We start from the raw sequence: 17,028 nt of genomic DNA on the forward strand, positions 1-17,028 counted from the left end.
TTTAATTTTAAAGGGGATTGTCTGGTGCGTAATAATTTTTTTATAAAAATGCACAGAAATAGTTAAAAGTATAAAAGCAGCAATGTTCAACTTATCGATCACCCAGCGCTCCCGATCAGTGATATGATTGTCCGATCTCAGTATGTTTTCCATGTAAATACAATCCTTGACCAGCGGCTCATTCACCATGGGAGCAGCAGGGCTCATGTATGACCTCATACTCCATGAACATTGTATAAGGCAGCACTTCGGTACCAGCCACCTATAATGATGACTACTTTTTCTGTATTCCTTCTTTTCATTCCTGTTATACACCGTGGTATGTCATTTTTATACGTATGCCGTACATGTCATTATTTAGTTGATTGCTTTCTCTAACAATATCCAGCTTTGGTGAAAGTTTACTTTTGTCAGTGCACAGTATAGCGGCCACTAGATGGCGATGTGGTATTAGCCCTCCATGAAAAACCGTAGTTAGAATCCAATTTTTTAGCGGAATGAAATCTTCCGGAGGACTGTGAGTAGCGATCTGACATTAAATGATGACATCCACAGGTCATTGGGCAGTCCCTGCGTTCACAGCAGTCTCACTTATTGTTATATAAAGACTAACATTTAAGACGTCATCTGTGGCGTATAAAAGCATAACTGATGCACAAATTGGACTAGTCGTGTAAGTGTAAAGCTGTTTTAAAAGGGTGATTTTGTTTTTTGGGGGGGATAGTTAAGAGTGATCATAAAACTGTTTCTGATCTAGGTCAATAATGTCCTGATATTTCTGCTGGACAATGCAGGAGCTTTGTGTAATAGAGATTCTAAGGCCTCAGACTCCCAAAGTTTAGATAAGGGTGACTGATATAGTTGAAGCCCCCATACACATAATGGTGCTTTCACATTACATTCATGGACATGCTTAATGTCTCCGTCGGGTCTTACATCCAAGCTCCCCACCGCAAAAGGGATTTGGCCATATACGCCGGCAGGGCCATGGACCATAATGGTACCGGCAGAGCGAATGTGAACTCTGCTGTGTATCATTTTTGGGAGTGTACAGCTAATACAGGCGGACCCTCAGACAGAGCAGAGTCTGCTATGTCTGAGTACATACACTACTGAAAATGATGCACAGTAGAGTGCAAGTTCTCTCTGCCGGTGCCATTATTGTCCATGGCCATGTTGGTGTATGCGCCCAAATCCCGTTTGGGGGGGGCATTCTTGGAAGATGTAAGGATCCCTCATGTCTGATTTCAGTCTGTTGATCCTTTTGCTCTCTGAGAGAAATTAGTGGCTCAACAACATCTGCAAGGAGTTTGTATGTTCTTCCCGTGTTTGCGTGGGTTTCCCCCGGGTTCTCCGGTTTCTTCCCACACTCCTAAGAGATACTGATAGGGCTCACAATCTAGATTCCCTATCGGGGTTAGTGCCATAATGTCTATAAAGCGCTGCGGAATAAGATAGCAGTATATAAGCAAAAGCATAATAATAATAAATAGAGGAATCTGATAGCGGCTCTCTCATAGAGAACACAGGAGCGCTCGGCCAATCAAATGCTCCAGTGAGTGGAATAGCCGGCGGAGCTGTATACATTGGCAGCATTCAGAGTGTAGCATTACATGCGGGTTACTTATTCAGTCTGACTCCTAAGATGGACTCCTTTATAACATCCATACACCCTAATAAGCCATATGGCCAATTTTTTGGTCCTATGAGACAACCTTATTGTTTGCCTCTGAATCGGTACAGGAGCGTTGGCAATACACTATAATATACTAGGAATATTGGAAATGTACTACTTTGGCCTTTAGAGGTCCTACACCACGCTCTTTATTTCAGATGCCATGTCCCAATGCCATCCAAGTATTTTTCTTGGATTCACCCACCAGTCCCATCCAGCAAGTGACTTCTGATGGAGGGGCTGTGGCACAGAGCATTCCAGGGGTGGCTCCTATGGGTGAGGGTCTTGTCACGTAGCCATCCTTAAGCTACAAAATTTGAGGTTTTCAAAATTGATTTTTAAAAAGCCATAACGGATTCAAGTGTAATGAAACTTTCTTCTAAATGTCATGTATTTTTTGTATATATGGTTTTACTTAGTAAGAATTAATTTGATACTAATTTACTTTCAATGTGTTTTTAGTTGCTAAAAGGTGTCACAATAGCAAGTGGTGGCGTGTTACCAAATATTCACCCTGAACTGCTGGCAAAGAAACGGGGAACGAAAGGAAAACTGGAAGCTATTATCACACCTCCTCAAGCAAAGAAGGCCAAAACCACTTCACCAAAAAAATCATCCGCAAAAAAGCCAGGTGCCAAAAAGGGGGTGAGGAAATCCAAGGTACGGATCTGACTATATTTCTGTCATAATAAGTCAATTAAGTATTAATTAACCATTCCAAGCCATTAACTTGTTAATTATACAGTGCTGCACAAAAGTTTTAGGCAGGTGTGTAAGTCATGCTACAAAGTATGATTGTCTTCAAAAATATAAGCGGTAATGGATTATTTGTGTATAGTAGCGAAATGCAAAGTGAATGAACAAAGGAGAAATGTAAGGCAAATTAATATTTGGTGATCGCCCTTTACGATCAGGACGGCAGCAATTCTTCTAGGTATACTTATCCACAGGTTTTGAATAACCTTGACAGGGAGGGTGTTGCAGACATCTTGGATAACTAACCACAGATCTTCTGTGGATATAGACTTGCACAAATCCTTCTGTCTCTTCATGTAATGTCAAACATACTCTATGATGTTGACATCAGGGCTGTATGGAGGCCATTTCATCACTTCCAGGACACCTTGGTTTTCTTTAGCTCTTAATGACATTGGCTGTATATTTGGGGTCATTTTTCTGCTGCAGAGAATACATTTGGAGCCAATCAGATGTCTCTTTTATTGTATTGGATTATGGATCAGTATCTGCCTTTTATGGCCGGGATCACACATGCAAGAAACACAGCCGAGTCTCTCATGTTAATACCCGGCACTGCCGCCGGCACTCAGAATGGAGCGTGCAACTCCTTGTATTGCTATGCGGCCGCAGAGCTCTGTTCCTGAGTGCCGGCGGCAGTCCCGGGTATTAACATGCAAGACTAGGCTGTATTCCTTGCATGTGTGATCCCGGCCTATTTCTCAGCATTGAGGCTACCAAGAAATGGGCAACCAGTGGGACCCAATTACACTCTTACTGTTCTGGCCAGAAGTGGTCTTTATGGAAGAGTTGAGGCCAAAAGCCATAACTTCAATACGGAAACAAAGACAAGTAATTCAACTATACACAAAAAACATAGGAACTGGGGTGCAGAAAAATAGCAGCAGGTGCTCTGGACTTAAGAAAAATTGTGACACATGTGGCTGGAACAGAAGGCAATTTGTTTGCTGAACGACTAGAGCGTGATGCAGTAATGAGCGTCGGTAGGCAACAGTGAAGCATGTTGGAGGTTACTTGTATGTTTGGGGCTCAATATCAGCAAATGGAGTTAGGAATATGATCAAGATTATTGATGCCCTCGATGCTGAGAAATACAGGCGGAATCTTACCCATGATGCAGTAACATCAGGAAAACGTCGGACAGTAGGATTTGCACAAGCTTATAGATCTGTGGTTCTCCAAGACACTTGGCGCAACCTCCCTGCCAGGTTCCTTCAAAAACTATGTGCAAGTTTGCCTAGAGTAATTGATGCTTTCATGCTATTCTGAAGGCCAGGTGTGATCACACCAAATAATAATTTGGTTTAGATTTCTTTTGTTCATTTGCTTTGCATTTTGTCAGCTGATAAAAACTAAAGAAACTATTAACATTTCTATTTTTGAAAGCATTCTGACTTTTGATTATAGCTTATGTGCATCATTAACACACAGCAGATCAGTGATTGACAGCAGCATCCAACAGCAGCGATCGGAGCCTGCTCACATTGCTGTTTGAGGCAGATATTGGGGATGTAAAGCAGCCAGCATGGCCCAGGTATTGAGTGGGCATCCGTGCGCCTGCACCCAGCATAGAATGTAATGGTACCGTCTTCTTTATGTCGATAGGTTAATAAAACTCCTCGCCCCAAAATAATTAACCCTTTCATGACATGGTGATTTTTCATTTTAGTATTTTCCTCCTATTTTTTCCAAGAGCCATAACTTTTTTATTTTTTCATCAATATAGCCATATTGTTTTTGTAGGACAAGTTGTAGTTTTGAATGACACCATTCATTCCACCACATAGTGGGAAAAAAAAAGTGCGGTGAAATTCCCCAAAAAAGTGTAATTCCACAATTGTTTTTTTTTTTTTTTTTTTTACTATGTTCACTATATGGTAAAACTGACCTGGCAATATGATTCTCCATGTCAGTATGATTACATATACCAAACGTATAGTTTTTTTTTTTATTTATTTTTTTTTTTATTTAAGTGGTGAAAAAAAAAAAAATCGAGAATTTATGAAAAAAAAGTTTTTATTTTTCAAGATATTGGGCTGGGTGAGGGCTTACGGTATTTATTTGCGCCCTGAGTTGACAGTTTTACTGATACCATTTTGGGGTACATACTATGTTTTGATCTCCTCCTGATGACGTCCGCGTGCAGTCCTATCGATGTTTTGCACACACCCATAGTCTTGTTTTTGTGATTGCCGTCCGGCATATCTGCCAATAGCAGCATGCAGAAATTTTTTTTTTTTTCTCTTTTCCTATTTCAACTTGGCATGAGAAAATAAAAGCTAATCGGCCCTGCTCCATACTATAACACTGGAGCAAGTGCTATCCTATGAAACATTAGATAGCACTCATCTGAGTTATACTCTGGCTACCTGCCAGTGTGAGCGAGCCCTAACAGCCATAAGAGGCACATGATGGCTGATAGAGTCAACCATCATGTGCAGTCAAAGATGTGTGCTCTACGTGCGAGCCCTCTTCAAAAGCAGAGACACAACAAATGATGTAAGTTTATGTCATATGTTGTGAAGGGATTAATAAAACCATTTTAAAAATGATTTAATCTTTTAAAAAATCGTTCACCATAAAAATATTTTTTATCAGTGCACTCATAGCGAATGGAATAAAGATATCGTATTAATTACGTTCTTGGCATAATAAATAACAGGTTTTGTTTCTTTCTGCCATGTTCTCCCCTCCCAAAAAAATAAAAGTATATGCAGTATTATAAACTACAACAGGTCTTCATACTAGTAAATAGAAACATAAGGCATGAAAAATGGAGTGACCAAACATGACCCATTTTCCCATAAAATGTTTTTATAGTGCAAAACTATTAAACCGTAAAACAACGATATGCTTTTAGCATCCTGTCCCCCAAAATAATAAAACCCAATCAGTAAATTACATTCTTCAGTAGTGAAATCGCAACACCAAGAAGGAAAAGATGTAGAGTTATGGAAATCACAGAATCAACAGACATGTTAATGATGAAAAAAGAGAGCAAAAATTATCAAAACATTGCAATTTATGCAGTACCAAGTATGAGTGCCATGTGTAGAAATGTATGAACTTAAACACCAAGGCTGCTATCAAGCAGGAATGTTCTGCCATTTTTAATGCACTTGGGCATGCAAATCATCAAAATCCGCTGCTGGCAGCTCCCTTTTACATTTGTCAACTACTGACGTCCCTGATGTGCCCAATGCGAGACAAATCCAAAGACACTGCAGATTTATGGTAGCACGTTTAGGCCCCATGCATCCTGCGCACAGTAAAACCAGCAACATGTAGCCTGGTATTTTTGTGTTGAAAAATGGCTCCTGATTCCTCAGCCAAATCAATGTAAAGCCGAGCTGTTAGTGTACCTAGTGTACCTGGAATGAAGACTAGTGGGATTCAGCTACTGTACCTTATGACACCCCACAATATAGTCTTAGCAGTAGAACTGTTGTGTTCGCTCGAAAAGGCCGTTTGATTGTGTTGCCACCATGGTCTCCAGACCAATATCTGGCTATCGTGTCCACAGCAAAACAGCGCTCATCACTGAAGAGCATAGATTTCCATTCTAGCCTCCATTGCTGTCTTATTCTGCACAATGATAGCCTCTGGGAGCGGTGGAATGAGGTCAGTGTATATCTGTAGCTGGACCTTTAGCTTATAGCCCAATGTCCTGCTCTCTTCAGCTGGTTTGTGTAGGAATTGTTTGATGCCTTAGGCTTGGTATGTGACGTCTAGTTTCATTTACAATACAGGTAGGATCAATCGTGGAACCGTTAGCACAGCCATTTCTCCAAAGTGTCCTTGAAGCCATTTTCATCATGACAACACCAGATCTTGTTTCTCATGCTACTGTGATCAGCTTGTGGGGCCCAAACATGCTACCGTGGCCTGCAACATCTTTATACTTGTCTTCCATTGAGCACATATGGGACGTCATTAGTCGTCAATTGTAAATTGAGCTGCCAAGGTGAATTGATGATTTGCCCAAGTGTATTCAGCGTGGCCGAACATTCCTCAGGCAACCATTAATAACCTCATTAACAGAAGCCAAGATGTGTAAGTGCGTGTACTTCAATCAATATCAAATACGTTGAGTTGTTTTGAAAATGGTGTTTTAATTTTTTCATCCTTTGCACATCATTATAGTATTTATCAGTCCTGTAATTTCTATAAGTCCACAACTTTTCCTTCTTGGTTTTACAATTTCGATGTTGAGTTCAGGCTTGGAGCTCACTGTCGGGCAAGCTGTCAGGATTCTCCAGTGCCGGCGCGGGCAGTTATGTGACCGCAAGTATACGATTTGCATACTTCTGGCCACATTCTGACTAAGCACGCTTGGCCTCGTCCCATTCACCTGCATTGAGGGAGGCTACACACGTGTAATTGGCACGTGCATGTATGCAAATCGCATACGTACTTTTGGTCACATGCCCGCTCATTCCCGGGAATCCAGACTTTTCATGTCTGCAGTCACGTAATGTGGGCTGAACCCCAAGCCTGATCTTTGACTTCCTAAAGATGAACATAGGAAATGTTTGCATTCCTCATTAAATTACCATTCTGGCCCATCATTTCTCAGCGTGGAGCATTTATTCCCATTGTTCCTAGAAAGGTGTAAGGACTATGCCATTACCAGTGACACCAGTTCCATCTCATTACCATGTATAAAGGTAGCGCATGACATATATGCCAGAATTGTGGCTCAGCTTGAGTAGTAAATCAGCCCCATGCTTGTGGCTACACATTTATAGCAGCTATGTATCAATGATAGGACGGGTTATACTTGTACTCACAGATGAAGAAATGGAATCTTGATAATTATACACTGGAATTACTCGCTGTTCTTATGCTGCTGTTGACTCTATCATGGCTTATTCATTGTAGGCTCCTCACTCCTGTGATCGTGTCTCTAATGTGTAACTAATATAGCCATTATGTTTTGTGTGTGTTCAGAAGAAGCAAGGAGAAGTGAGCAGTGCAGACAGCACGACCGAAGGTACTCCAGCAGATGGGTTCACAATCCTCTCCACAAAAAGTCTATTTCTTGGACAAAAGGTACGCTCTATCTATACAACTATAAATGATAACTAAATCATAAGTAACCAGGAGTATGATATTCTGCGCTACGTAACCATTTAAATACAGTATATGGGTGTCATGAGCACTAACTTACAAAATATGATACAGTACATACAGTTAAATACATTACCACCAACAAACAGGAAATAATAAAACAAGGCGAGTAAAGCATCAGGATTACAATCACTAGAAACATACCAACACAACCAGGAGCAGGTAGACAAATGGCTGCTAGGGGCAAAATGTTCACCCTTTTAACAAACACAAGTAAAACATTAATTATGAAAAAAATATATATTATCGCCCCATATCCATACATTTCCCATACAAATCACTCAGCTCGTTACATTAATGAATGCTTTCATGCAATTTTCGGTGCTGTGCACGTACTGCCATCTTCGTACTGGTTGGTCTTCATAAGAGACCATCATTTTCCTGATCGGAGAATCAAGTCTCCTATGTGGACTGCAGAATAAAAGTAAAAAAAAAAAAAATGTTTTTAAAAATATTAAAAAAAAAGATTGAAATTCTTTTCATTTAAAATTAAATAATAATAATGAAATCATATTTAGTATCATGTCTGTAAAAGTCTGACTTAGCAAAATATTAAATGATTTATCCAATAATGTAAGCGGTATGAAGCAAAAAAAAAAAATCTAACCACAAGAATTGTTGTTTTTTTTTAGTCACTGTATCTCCCTGCAAAAGTAGCTATCAAAGCTTTGTATGTAGCCCAAAATAGTACCCGTAACACAACGCGCCATGCAGAAATGATCCCACATCAGTGATATCTATGGAGAAATTAAACCATTATTGGTCTCAGAAAGATTTTTTTTTTTTTTAATATCCAAGGTCCTGAATTTTTTTTCAACACTTAAATAAAAATCAAGTCCCTAAATTTGGAATCACTGTAATCATACTGGCCCAAAAAATCCGTCATTTTTATTCCACAATGAACGTGGTAAAATGAAAAGTATCATTAAAAACTAAAAGACAAGCCCTTGTATCATCATGTCGGCAGAAAAATAAAAAAGTTACGGCTCTTGGAAGAAAACTAGAATAAATGAACAGCCAAAAGCATAAAATCTCCTGGTCATGGAGGGCTTAAAGAGCTTGTTTCTAGATAACCCATTTTTAAATAAAGCAGTCCCTCTTGTAAATAAAACTGACATATTCTCATCTACTGCATCAGCGGCGTTCCAGCGATGTCAGCTCCAGGTCTCCTGGGGCTTGTGCCTCAGTATCATGCCTGGTAGTGGACTACCCCTGTAGAGTGTCATAAAACAGTTCTGATGGTCAAAGCTCCTACAAGTTCTTTAGGTCTATATACACATGCACACATCTTCACAATTGTCTATCCCTGATGTTCTTCAGTAGCGCTGTCTGGCACCCCGCTTTTCTCCTTGCCGTCTCTTTTTGTGGGGCCAGCATGTGACTGCTGGAGACAACCAGTGGCTGCAGTGGTGCCCAACTTGTCATCACAACAAGCTTCTGATGGACTTCAGTGGTCATGTGTGGTTCCCACAGAAAGAGGAGGCAAGGACGTAGATGGGGATCTAGATATAACTACAGATGAGGATCAGGGGATCAGTAGGTGAATGTAGATTTTTTTTAAGTTTTAGAAATGAATGTCCCATTTTAGAGAGCAACTTTTAATCCTTCCCATGGAGTTTAATTTGGGATTTTCTAAATGGCTGTAAAATAAAGAGACACACAGACAGTGTCATTAATGCCTCCACTGACCTAATAAATGATGGTCGTACAGTTATTAGCACACCAACCTGACGTTTGTCTCGCCTTGCATATATATTGCATAGAAATAGCTGCACAGACTACCTGGGCCCACGAGAAATACATAGCTGTGTGCGTAATGGCAGTGCAATACATAAAGCACACAACTGGTTGGGTCTTTGTATTGCAAACCTCATGCTCATGACACCCAGTTTCTCTCTGACCCCTCACCAATATTGAATCATGAGATGATTTTATGAAGGTTTTGGAACGATCTGCTGACTGTAAATGTATGAGGTGTAATTATGCATGGGTTAAGTAATTTTTTAGAAGCAGTCAGCATACTAACCACAGCGGCCTTCCCCCTATAACCTGTTTTTCACCCGTACTGGCATTTTTACTTTGAGGGTCCTGCACCTGGCTTTGTGGCTTGCTACTTTGCTGCTATCCTGGTCTCTTCCCGCTGCTCTACTACTTCCCCGCTCATGCTTTTCTTTGCAGCTCAACCTTATTCACAGTGAAATCAATAATTTAGCCGGATTTGAGGTGGAGGCTGTTATCAACCCTACCAATGCTGACATTGACCTTAAAGATGATATAGGTAAATGGGACATGGGATTTATAAAAGCTAATGGTTGAGAGATAATTTTGGATTCCAAAGTTGGGAGAATCAGATGTGGAAGGCTCAATAAGATCTATTTTACTGAACGTAAGTGGCCTCCATGAAGTCAATTCATTTGCTATGGAATAATTTGCAATATGAGTTTTTTTTCAATTTCTCCCTTTAGAAGGCAGAGATCTGTCAGCAGAATACCTTAAAGTCTATTTTTTCTGAATGGGCGTAACATCTGAATGCAATTTTGGGAAAATCTATCAAAACTGGTGCTAAAAAAAACTTGGTGGAGCTGACTACAGAAATCAGATCTCTGCTCTTAAGGTTATCTGTCAGCTTTTCTGGCCTTACCAAATTGCTAGCAGTGCTTGGTAGGAGGCCTGAGAGCTGCTTTAAACATAACTGTTTCAGCAAGACCAAGAACAAAAATATTTGTTAACCCCTTTGCTCTGCATTCAGAGGTCTGTCTGAAGGGGGTTCCTTCATGTGTTGTGCCCTGGTCTCACTGCACTGAATGCCCTGGCATACCACGTGTTCTCATTCTCAAATCACAGACAGTCTGTTTTAACAGTACGGAATGTCACCAGACAAAATCCTGTGCATGGACTTGTTTATTAAAAAAAAGAACAAAATTACTTGGAAAGACTACCAAGTCAATCTTCTAGATAAATACGGGAGGGAAAGAGAGATCATCAGACCATAGGGTGATACCTTTATAAAGGATATATTAGATCCAGGTAGAGTGCCTGCGCGGGATGTGAAGGCACAACTCCTGACAATGCTCAATAACGGTCGCTGCTGCCCCGTACGTGGGGATGACCTCCACCAGATGCTTGAAGCACAGCACAGACAAAGGCACTGTCTGTGGAGCGGAGAGTACAGGCACTAAAGGATGGATCAGACCAGGCTTATAAACTTCTACAGCAGAACATTTATGAGAACAGGAGGCTCAAGAATGGAAGATACTGAGAACATTCGTGGATGGACTACTTGCGAATCTAAATATCTGAAAGACAGCTCATTGGCTTTCCTTAGAAATGCAAAAGAAAGTGGTCAGGGAGCATTCAGCGCAGAGGGTCCAGGGCACTGCATATGAAGAAGCCATTTTCTGACGGATACGCATTTTCTATGAGAAATGAGGATTAAAACGTTTCGTCTTGCTGATATTAAGAAAATACCCAAAAGTCCGTTTAAATAGATTGCTAGGCCTTGCTAACTCAGAGTTGAAACTACTTACTGATTCCCTTTCATTTAAAGGGAACCTGTCACTTGATTCTTGCTGCCCAAACTACGGTGTTTCAGAGAGTGTAGTTTAGAGAGCCCATAAGGAAAGTCTATAATTTAAGAGGCCATAGGCAGAGACGAGACTAATCCTGGTCTGCCATTGGCTGGCTTGTGCTCTCAGCTACCCCGTTCTCCCCTCTTTGGTCCAAATGATTGACAAGTCTCTTTCATGTGTGTACATACATAGGGAGAGACCCGTCAATCACCTAGAGCGGAGAAGCTCTTTAAAGGCAATCTGTCAGTAGGATAGCCCCTTTTATTTAAAATTAAGTTCTGTGGGCAGAGGAGTGTCCGGCCTATAGCCAGTTCATTTACATATAAGAAAAACGTGGATTTCTCTGGAATAAGACATTGGATCGTAGATATCAAGGTAACTTTATATTCAGCTTCCTGTGACCTACACATCCATATAAAAATCAAAATACTATCCTGCACATCCAAACAGAAATCAGGTGTGAACACACCCATATAGATGGCTCAATAGGGCTGATTTTACTGACAGACTCCCTTTAAAGTTTCTTGCAGCCAGGCTGTGAGTCTGCCCATGGTTTGGGCATTGTGAATCCAGTGACAGGCCACCTTTAAAGGCATGACGAAAAGTAGCTCTACAATCCGGCTATATATTTTATGCAACTTTTCCTTGCAACACTTTTGATAAATCTCCCCTAGTGTGCTGATTTCCTGTAGGTAACAACCTCTTTAGTTGATAGCCAGAATACAGCCTGCCAAAGATGGCACCGTGTCATCAGTAGGATGGCATTATTACATTTCCTGCTAGAATCGCCTGCGCATCTAAAGGGACCACTTCCAAATATCCTTATGATGGGAATGGCTCATGGGGCAGCTATTAAATCTACAAATGAAGAATCATATTTAATACAAGATTTGGTATTTTGTTCCAAAATTATCTCCCACTGTCGGCTGCTTCGTTCTCTCTTTTCACTTATGGTGTTTGTTTTCTGTTTGTCTCCCACAAGATCATTTCTCAATTTTAACTTTAGCTAATGGAAAACCAGTTAATGTTGCCAGCATTGGTTTCCATACACACACGACCTTCACAAATGAGCTGTAGTCCTCTACATTGAAAGTCAGCTGTGTTGTCAATCTCTACCAGAGAATATGACGCTGCCACCTTATATTGTACGAGTGTAATGGAGAATTCCAGGTCACCACAGCCTGGATTGCCATAATTGTGGCTAATGCTTGTTGCACTGTCTAGACTATGGACCAGAAACCTTCAGCACTCCAGCAGTTGGGAAACTACATCTCCCAGCATTGCTTGACAGCCGCTTGACAGTCTGCAACTTTCAAAGAATTTTTGTTTTACAACAAATCCAACTTTCCACTTTCTAATTAGTATTGTGTTTCCAAGGCCATTTTTTTGCAGTTTGCTGTGAATGAATATGAATACCGTTGTATACTGCACATCCAGTGGCAGCACATCCCTATATACATTGCTATATACCTAGACCTGCACTCCACAGGACTGGGCACTGAAGATGACTGCTTCTGAATGTGATCTAGAGTGTTCTCATTCATTTACAGCAAACACAAATTCTGAAAATAGACAAGTGCTAAAACCCATATGTCCTTGGAGACTGCATTAGTCTATGGACTCTTTTCACCATTAAAGAGAACATGTCACCAGAAAAAGCAGTAATAATCTGCAGGTTAATAGCGTTACTAATAGAGATGGGCGGAATCCTGGATGTTTGGGTCTGGCGGATTCAGCCTAACAAAAAAAAAGTACCCGAACCTAAACCCTATTCACTTGAATGGGGGGCCTGAACATCCAGTGTTTGCCTTGCTGCCATATGCATGACAGCGCGGCAAACACTGCTTCTTATCGACAGTAAAATCATTACCACAGTCGGTCAGAAAGCTGCGCAACCCTCAACTGTGATCGGAGGTGAAGAGTTGACCTCCGGTCACTGGTATTAGCTGATGAGACTACTGCTCTCATCAGCCAACGCCTGCTGCCGCACTAATAACAGCGAGAGCAGGAGTGGCTGATGGAAGTATTCATCAGCCAACGACTGTGCTCTAAATCAATAATAAAAAGAAAGGGTGTGGGTTACCCTGTATTTTTTAATAACCAGCCAGACAAAGCTAACAGCTAGGGGCTGCAACCCTCAGCTGTCAGCATTAGCAATCAAGAATAGAGGGGTCCCCACCTTTTTTTTTTTTATTAATTATTTAAACAATTTAAAAAATGGCATGGGGTTTCCCCCTTTATTTGACAACTAGCCTTGCTAAAGCAGACATCTGGTAGCTGGTATTCTCAGGCTGGTAAGGGGCCATGGATATTGGCCCCCCAAGCCTAAAAATAGCAGTCTGCAGCCACCCAGAAAAGGCACATCTATTAGATCCGTCAACTCTGGTGCTTTTCCCACCTCTTCCCACTTTCCCTGTAGCGGTGGCAAGTGGGGTTCATATTTGTGGGGTTGATGTCACCTTTGTCCGGTGTCATTAAGCCCACAGATTAGTAATGGAGAGATGTCTATAAGACACTTGTCCATTACTAATCCTATAGTTGTATGGTAAATAAACACACAGCCAGAACAATGTCTGTGTTTTTAAATAAAAACATAACTTTTCCTTTTTTATTTAAAAATAACAAACAGTTATACTCACCTAATGCCTATTCCATTGAATCCCTCTTTTCCTTTAATAAAAACAACAATATCCCTCACCTATCTGTCGTTCTGTCCCATGCCGTAATCCATGTCTGGGGATTAATAGTTTTCAAACTGACCTCATTTAGGTTACCGATGGTAATTGATGCTGCATTCCCAGCTGGGCCTATGAACTGCGGTGAAAAAGTCTCAGGGTGCAAAGGCGAGTTCACCGTACTTGAAATTCACTACAGTGAAATTCTCCTGGTGAGCTGCGGTGAACTCACCTCTGCACTATGAGACTTTTTTGATCTCACCGTAGGGAGGTCACCGCAGTTCATTGGCCTGGCTGGGTACGCAGCGTCAGTGACCGGCGGTAACCTCGATGAGGTCACAGTTGCTCATTGATGCTGCACCAGTGATCAGAGGTAAACTTTATGCCTCTGATCACAGCTAATTCTGTAATTTGACAGTGTGGGAACCACAGCTGTCTGATTGGCGGTAATGATTTTAATGCCGATCAGAAGAAGTGTTCCCACGCTCTTATGCACATTACCGCTCGACAAACACCATGTGTTTGGAGTGCCAAACCCGACAGTTACACTGACTTCCTGGTGAAGTTCGTGTTCAATGTCCGTGCCCGAACAGTAGGTGTTCGATTCGGACGCCAAACTTTACTGTTCAAGTTCGCCCATCTCTAGTCAGTAAGATGTCTCGTGCCGAGCTGACTACTTCGGGGAGAAAATGAACTTTATTACTAAGCAGCATTCCGGTGTCAATCATAGGGGCGGCGCCTGCGCATGCTCAGGCACTGCTCTCAGTCACCGCTGAGAATACAGAGGGGCAGTTGTAACCATGCGTCTGACAATGACTGGCACTCTCTCTGCATTGGGGCATGTCAGTCAGGGCTAGGGGCATACTTACAGACGCTGCTCTGTATTCTTAGAACGGTGACTGAACTCACGTAGGCGTACCCATAACTGAAACTGGAACGCTGCGTGGGGAATAAAGTTAATTTTCTCCCTGCAGTGTTCGGCTAAGTGCAGGTGCTGGCCAGGTTAGTAGCGCTATTACCCTGTAGATTCAGCCCATATCTGCAGGTTAGTAGCATTTTTTTCGGTGACAAGTTCCCTTTAACCCCAGTTCATTGCATGTTCTATGTACACCTTTCTGAACGGTTTATGCAGACAATATGGGGAGAAAATGTGTATTTTTAATATGACTGCTCCCAGGAATTATTTTTTTCTCCAACAAATTTACATTTTATTAATTCAGCTAAAATAAAATCCTAGAGAATACCAGATTTTCTGAAAACAGTTATATCACACTTCTTTTGTTAGTTTTTTTTTAAACTTTTTTATCACCTTTATACAGGATAGTAGAGAACTGTAGAATCACTGGGGTAGAGCTGCTTAGACCCCCACAGATCCCAACAATGGTTGGCACAGTCATCTGTGTAAATGAAGTGCTGGTGAGCATGTGTGCCTACCACGCCTGTCGACAGTGTATGAAGCACTGGTCTTTTGTGCCCCATTTTAGTGATCTACGAAGGTCTCAGACAGTGGTTGACCCCCAGCAATCATACATGTATCACCTATCCTATGTTGGTTATGGGACAACCATTTAAAGTGATGTGGCAACTTTATAAATATCATTAATTATGTAACATATTTTTGGCTTGTCATGAGTAAAATTGAGAAATATCCTTGGAAGGGACTGATAGCTCATTTCCTCTTGTACTTAGTTTTGAATGAATGTAATGGAGCTAGTTGTAGTAAATGTATATGTTACCACATTACTCTATTTTATTGGGGCCAGTCGCAATCAATACTACTGGTTGTTCCAAAGTATATAGTCACAATTGATATTTCACCAATTCTTGTCCAGCACAGACCTGCAGGAATGAAGACCCCAAACACCTTTGGTGTTTCTTCACAGCAATATCATTTATAAGAACAAGTGTGAATAACCGTGGATCCCGCCTGCAGACCCTCAAAAGGATCAGTTATCGGTGGAACAACCACCTATTCATAACCAGCAGCCGAGCAGGCATTAAAATACCAATATGTCCACAATACCACAAGGAGCATTTCTGCAGCTCTGAAACCTTATTTTACATTTGCTATTCAGAGTTGAGGATTGCAAATAGAGCAATTTCTTCATATCCTTCTATTATTCAGATTGCTGATGTGAAACAGAAGCTAGAAAATATCTAGTTATATCTAGGCTATATGCTGTAAATGACAGCTTACAATTGTATTATAGGTTTATAGACCCCTGCTGGGCAATTTAGTCTGTCCACATGCATTAAGGTATGTTCACACAAAGTTTTTGTTACGTGAATTTTAACTCCTTAACGACCACCGATGCGCATTAAAACAATGACCACTAAGGGGCCATATTCCCTTAAAACAGCGATCTGGAATAAGTCTATGGTGCCCTCCAGAGTTGGAAAATCTCCAGGCAGGGCCGATTCTTCATTGATCCCCATCACGTGAGCGTTGTTATTCCTTGAATAAAAGTGATCACACAAAAAACAAATTGTGTCCGCTAGAAAAAATAATTTCTCTCTTCTGACATGATAATTTCTCTCTTTTTTGACACGTTTTATGTCCCCAACCCCCCCTCTGTACCTCTGCCATCCCCTGGATCATCGTGCTCTGTGCCTGGCCCTCTTCCCCCTCTTCATGAAAAAAGTGGCTTGCACATGCGCAGTGCGCTCGCTGAGACCTGCCATCCGGTACCTGGCAACAGCAGGGAATTTTTGATTCCAGATTTTTTATCACTTTAATAGACCACATCACAGTGATCAAAAGCTCAATAATTAGTAAATCATTCCCTTAGCTTAATTTTTTTTTATTTTGGGATTTTTCTTTCTTTCTTTCTTTGCAGATAAGGTTGGAGTTGGGCTTAGGGTTATAGTTGGGGTTAGTGTTTTTTCTAAAGTAAAAAAAAAAAAAAACAATATAACGACTATTGTTGAGTGTAAGTGCTCACTACTCGAGTTTGCATCGAGTGCTCGGATATGCACAGAATATCGCGAGTGTTCGAGTGACATGCTTGAGTCCGCGACCCACCTGTTTGGCACCACGAAACATGCAGGACAGGAACTCGAGCATGTCACCCGAGCACCCGCGATATTCGGTGCATACCCGAGCACTCGATGCAAACTCGAGTAGTGAGCGCTTGTGCTCAACACTAATGACAACATATTCAATATGACAAGCTAATGTTATCAAGTTTGTACTTCCTTTGGGTTCAAAGTCCTCACTATACCC

General features: G+C 41.2%; 1 protein-coding gene across 4 annotated transcripts in view; it reads left to right on the forward strand.

Moving 5' to 3' along the window:
* The window catches only part of MACROH2A1 (macroH2A.1 histone), a 103,062-nt gene that overhangs the window by 42,831 nt on the left and 43,203 nt on the right, over nucleotides 1-17,028 (forward strand). For 3 of the 4 annotated variants that reach the window (XM_073573801.1, XM_073573799.1, XM_073573798.1), the window contains exons 4-6: nucleotides 2,138-2,335; nucleotides 7,382-7,483; nucleotides 9,740-9,839. In XM_073573801.1, coding sequence (XP_073429902.1) covers nucleotides 2,138-2,335; nucleotides 7,382-7,483; nucleotides 9,740-9,839 — 400 coding nt within the window. The remainder of the gene's footprint in view (nucleotides 1-2,137; nucleotides 2,336-7,381; nucleotides 7,484-9,739; nucleotides 9,840-17,028) is intronic. The other variant, XM_073573802.1, reaches the window with a different exon arrangement.

This window comes from Dendrobates tinctorius, unplaced genomic scaffold (assembly GCF_039654945.1).
Source record: "Dendrobates tinctorius isolate UK_male_01 unplaced genomic scaffold, ASM3965494v1 ptg000036l, whole genome shotgun sequence".
NCBI lineage: Eukaryota > Metazoa > Chordata > Amphibia > Anura > Dendrobatidae > Dendrobates > Dendrobates tinctorius.